This window comes from Mandrillus leucophaeus, unplaced genomic scaffold (genome assembly GCF_000951045.1).
Source record: "Mandrillus leucophaeus isolate KB7577 unplaced genomic scaffold, Mleu.le_1.0 Scaffold35, whole genome shotgun sequence".
Taxonomy (NCBI): Eukaryota; Metazoa; Chordata; class Mammalia; order Primates; family Cercopithecidae; genus Mandrillus; species Mandrillus leucophaeus.
The window spans coordinates 3,964,069-3,969,241 of NW_012103698.1; the positions used below are offsets into that span (position 1 = coordinate 3,964,069).

At 37.5% G+C, this 5,173-nt stretch overlaps 1 protein-coding gene across 1 annotated transcript in view; it reads right to left on the reverse strand.

Annotated features, from left to right (window-relative positions):
* The window catches only part of EIF2AK4 (eukaryotic translation initiation factor 2 alpha kinase 4), a 109,186-nt gene that overhangs the window by 37,218 nt on the left and 66,795 nt on the right, over nt 1-5,173 (reverse strand). Inside the window, exons 18-20 of the mRNA XM_011989318.1 lie at nt 4,393-4,494; nt 2,694-2,747; nt 260-496 (exon numbers count right to left, since the gene is read on the reverse strand). Coding sequence (XP_011844708.1) covers nt 260-496; nt 2,694-2,747; nt 4,393-4,494 — 393 coding nt within the window. The remainder of the gene's footprint in view (nt 1-259; nt 497-2,693; nt 2,748-4,392; nt 4,495-5,173) is intronic.

Below are 5,173 nucleotides of genomic sequence, written 5' to 3' on the forward strand. Positions count from 1 at the left end.
TAATTTTTGTATGCACTACTTCTTAATCTCTTGCGGGGGTAGGGAGGAGGAAAGATCAAGGACTCCTTCAAGTAGGTGATTGAAAGTATGGATCCTCTTCTCTGAATGCATATACACACATTTTGCATGTACTTTCAGGGGCTTCCAATACCTCACATAAGAACTTATGTTGGAGGCATTAAAAGAATCTATGAGAAACTGGCTTGATCCTTTTGTGGACCAGGTGAAGCTCCCTTTGTGCAGCATGGTTTAAGCCCACCTTCAGTATGTCGCTGTCATAGGTGTAATCGATGGCAGGAGAGATGCGTTGGGAGAAGATCTGAGCCATCATGGTGCGGTAGGCCTTCCCATCCACGTTGGTCAGCGTGTGGTGCAGCACTTCATGCAGCTCTGACTCCTCCATCTGGGGCGGGGGCAGCAGCTCACTCTTGAGCAGTTCTGTGGCTGTAGGCCGTTTTGCCGGATCGTGGTTTAACAGCCAGGAGATGACGGATTTCTACAATAAAACCCAGGCACACTGCTGATGAGACGCAATGGATAAGGCTCAGCTATTCTCTGGACAAGTCAGTAGTCAGTTCAGGTCAAAGAAAAGGTACCACTATTCTTTATTCTTACACTTAACTGGCATTCTGAAATTTCTGAATAGGTCATTATTTTTTCTGCTTTATTATGACAACAGAGTTGTGCAACAATGTAGTATGAACATTTCTTAAAAGGAGGCCCCTTCTTTTTATACTTTATTGTCACAAGCAAAAAAAAATCAACTCGACAACTACACAGAAGCAGAAATTAGGCCTTATAAACACACAAAATATCATATAAAAAGGTGTAAAAAGATAAAATAAATAGCTTCACATGCCTAATTTTAGTAGAAATTGTAATGCTGCTGGAATCCTAAAAGCAATGTAAAACATCTTGTTTTAATGGTTTCTTCTCCATTTATGTTATTTGTATCGATACCATTCCCTTGAATTCTCTTGATTTATGTTACTCATTTGTTATATCTCCATAGCCACCTCATTAAAGCAGTGAACTATATGAAGGCAATCTAAACCTTTGAGAGGTTCCTTAATGATGCTTAATCCTTTTGTTTATAATAAAGATTTATAAGGGGTTAGAGAAATACTTGAGATAAGAAAACCTCAATTATTAGATGGACTTTTATTAAGCATTTTCTAATTATAAATCTTTAAAATATGTCCCCTCTCCCCACTCTCCTTCCAGTCATAGGGTAAAATAAAAACGCAGGCAATTACTTTGTATGGGATATAGGAGTATTATATAGAAAGAAAATGACATGATACAACTTTTATGAAAGGTATATTCAACTGACAAAAACAAGAATGCCCTACTGAGCATAACGGACCCTGCTGTGCTGGTAAATGTGCATGGCAAAAAGTTACGTTATGTACATTCTATAAGCATCTTCTACGTTTGCTCCTTTCAGCTAAAAAGCAATGACTATGACATGGGAGGTGGTTGTGGTTTTGTTGTTTTTGTTTTGGTGCCAATTTGTACAGCCCAGACTCAAATGCTCAACGGTAGGAGTATATATCTGATGGCAGGAGGGCAGTCCTCATGGTGAAAAATGGTTTGTATAGTTCCTGGGCCATTACAGCTGTCAACAAGGGGAAAGCCCAAGTAAGACTGACCTTGTTATAAGAAAAGGCTATGAAATGAACATTTACTTATGACACCCAGAAACAATAACAGCTACCAAAAGAAGCAGAAACATGACTCAATGTATTTTTAATGGCCTTCACCAATTAAACAGATGAGGCAGAATGGGTCCCTACAGCCATAAATAACCGTCATGTTAAACATGACCAAATGACACAGAGTTAGTGCTAATATAAATAAGGAGTATTTCATCTTTTTATTTTATAGGTGAGGGAAATTAAAGTCTAGAAAAGTGGCTTGTCCATTCAGATACATAACCAGCAAGCAAGAAGCACCAAATTAATACAATATTCTATCTATGCTTTTGTACTCAACATTAATGATTTAAATTTTAACTGTCAGTAAGTCAGTTTAAGAAATAAACCTCCATATGACAAGAGTATTAACCACTGTACGAAGACAAACAACTGGCATTCAGAAGAAAGGCGTACCAGAAGCCCAATACACAAATTCACTAAAATAGCTTTTTAAAAAATATTTGCTGGATGCCAGTATTAGCCTATGTCATGAGTCACACACACATGCACTCAGATATTTATGGTATATAGGATAAATTATTTTGCTTTAAAATACTGTAACAATAGACTGTCTAGAAAATGCAGCCCTTGCCCTATAATCTGAGCTACTGCAACCACAAAACAGAACAAAATTATAGTTTTAAATTATATTTTTTTCTTAAAGCCCCAAGCTTTATCAAAAACAATAAGCTGTAAAAGGATTCTTTTTTTTTTTCTCAATAGCTAAGCCAAGGGTCCAAATAGCACTTCAAAAGCACAATGAATTGCAGAAAAGAACCCTGTAGTTTGTTCATTTTCTGTGCCAGCCCTTGGCATTTTTATGGTGTAGATCAAATCTAATAACATTTTAAGTGCTTCATCTTTTGCTATTTTTTCCCCACGTTGTTCCCAGGACACAAGAGAATGAGTGGCAGAAGATTACTAATTGAAAAAGAAGAAAAATAATAATTAAAATGCAAGATGGAAGACATTGTAATTGACGCATCAGAAAATTACCTGCTTTGCATGCTCTCCATCATCAAAGTCTTCTGGAAACTTAGGCGAAGTGGGCTAAAAAAATATATTCAAATCAGCAAGGTTTTGGCAGACTGCCACAGAGAAAGCATTTATTCACCATAAGAAAATCAAATACAGAAATAAAAATTTGCTAGCAAGGAAAGCTAGGTGATATCTTCTTGAAACCTGACGCTTATTCTTCCAATTACATACATATTATTTTAATATAAACTTTACGCAAATGACATCCTCATCCAAACCTCCCTCTTCACTTTTGTCCTAACGCTGTTCGCACCTTTGACCTCACATACTATAACACTGGCCCCTTTTAGTTCAGGCAATAACAGAGGCAAGGGCTAACCCCGAAAACATAAATGGAAATTTCATTGAGAAAAAAATTTCAAGGGGCAGAAAGCACATCTGAGTACAAAGTAAAAATCTAATGGCTTCGGAGAACAACAAAGTAGTTTTATTAAACATGTAGATGAAAAAAGGCAAACAAACAAACAAAAAAACACCCATCTACCAACACAGATGGAGTAAGAGAAAAAAAATCTCTACTTCCCTAAAAGTTGTCACCTTTCTGGTAAATAAACATGAATTTTAGACTAAAGAAAGGCACTTCATTAAGGACACAATCATCTAAGAGTATTCCAATCAAGGCAAGGCAATAGTAATCACTTAGTCCTATACTTTACGAGCACAGCTGTCCACGCTGTACTGACAGTAAAATAATTTAATTGTTTTCAAGACTATCCAGAGAAGTATTCTTTCAGTGGAATACAGGAGTATTCTTACTGCATTCTAGTTACTATGTTTATGAATTAACTTAATAGATATTCCTGCTTCACTCTGCTCAGTAAGAAAGAAGGCGGCTCTCCAGATGTCTTGCTCATAAATATGTGAATTTAAATTACCCTCACCCAAACCTCATTCCTCACTTTCATCTTAATGCGTTTGCTCATGGGCACCTCTGATCTTGCACGTGTAATGTGGGTCCTTTTTTAGTTCAGGCAGAAAAAGAGGCAAGGATTAATCCCAAGAACACAAATGGAAATTTCATTGGGAAAAACATTTCAAGGGGCAGATATTTTTTTCAGACTCATTTTGACTTCTGGTCTCGGTAGTTTTCTTTAGACATTACTACACCTGGTCCACTCAACAGGCATCTTTCACTTCTAGAACTAAATACCCATTATTCTTACAATCTACTCCCTTGTTATAACCGTATTAATATCAAATCCAATTTTGTGGCTTCTTCCTTTGGTTTAAAATCAAGAGTAAATCTCAGAATAATTTTTTAAAAAGCAACTATAAACTAGCAATTTCTCCAGGTAAGATTTCCAAAAACAAACAAAACTGGGGCAAGTTTTTCATCATTGGAGGTGGGGTTCCATTAACCTCGCTGTAGAAACACAGTAGGGAGACCAGTAAGATCCTCCTACACGCTGATATTTGGCTCCCAAAACTGCTATTTCAATAACTTAACTGAGGTGACTTCCTTTGCCCAGAAAAATGTTTCACTAAAAATGGGAAAACTGGTTAGTCTCGCATATCTGAATACATGAGTCATTAAAATTACAGTAGGACAGCCTTTTCTATATTATAAATACCAGAGAAATATCCTGCTTTGAATTCTGATCTCTGTGCTAAGATTCGGGTTACTGAAAATGTAGGGACTGAGACACCTGATACATACATCTCTGAGTTGGTTGAGAACGAAGATCCTTTCTGAAGCCGTGACCATGGGGTGATAGGACATCTCAAAGAAGATAATTCCCAGGCTGAAGAGATCCACTTTCTGAGAGGGAAAAATATTTGCATTTAGAGAGCCTTGACATGAAAGCATAATTTACCAGGGAATTATAGGATCAGCATTGTTAGCTGAAATAAAGTTTGTATGAGTACAAAACAGGTCCCACTGGAAAAATGTGAAGATTTGTTCTCAAAAATTATGGTTATAAAGGCTAAATGATATATTTTGCATTTAGATGATGACAAAATATTTCGCATGATGTCTTTAAACATTTTCACAGAAATTTTTTTTCTTTTTTGAGGCAGGGTCTCACTCTGTCACCCAGGCTGAAGCGCAGTGGTGCAATCTTGGCTTACTGCAACCTCTGCCTCCTGGGCTCAAGCAATCCTTCCACCTCAGCCTCCCAAGTAGCTGGGACTACAGGTATGCACCACCATGCCCAGCTAATTTTTTTGTGTGTATTTTTTGTAGAGACTGTTGCCCAGGCTGGTCTCCAACTCCTGGACTCAAGTGATTCACCCACGTTGGCCTCCTAAAGTGCTGGGATTACAGGCACGAGCCACCATGGCTGGCCTTCCTAGAAAATTAATAGTAATTGGTTTAGTTGTATCCACAGACAACAGAAAACCACTGATTGAAAACTGGAAATAATGGCTGAAGAGCAAGGACAACTGAGATTGATTATAAGAATTTGCTTTGTTTTGGGCCAGGTGCGGTGGCTCAC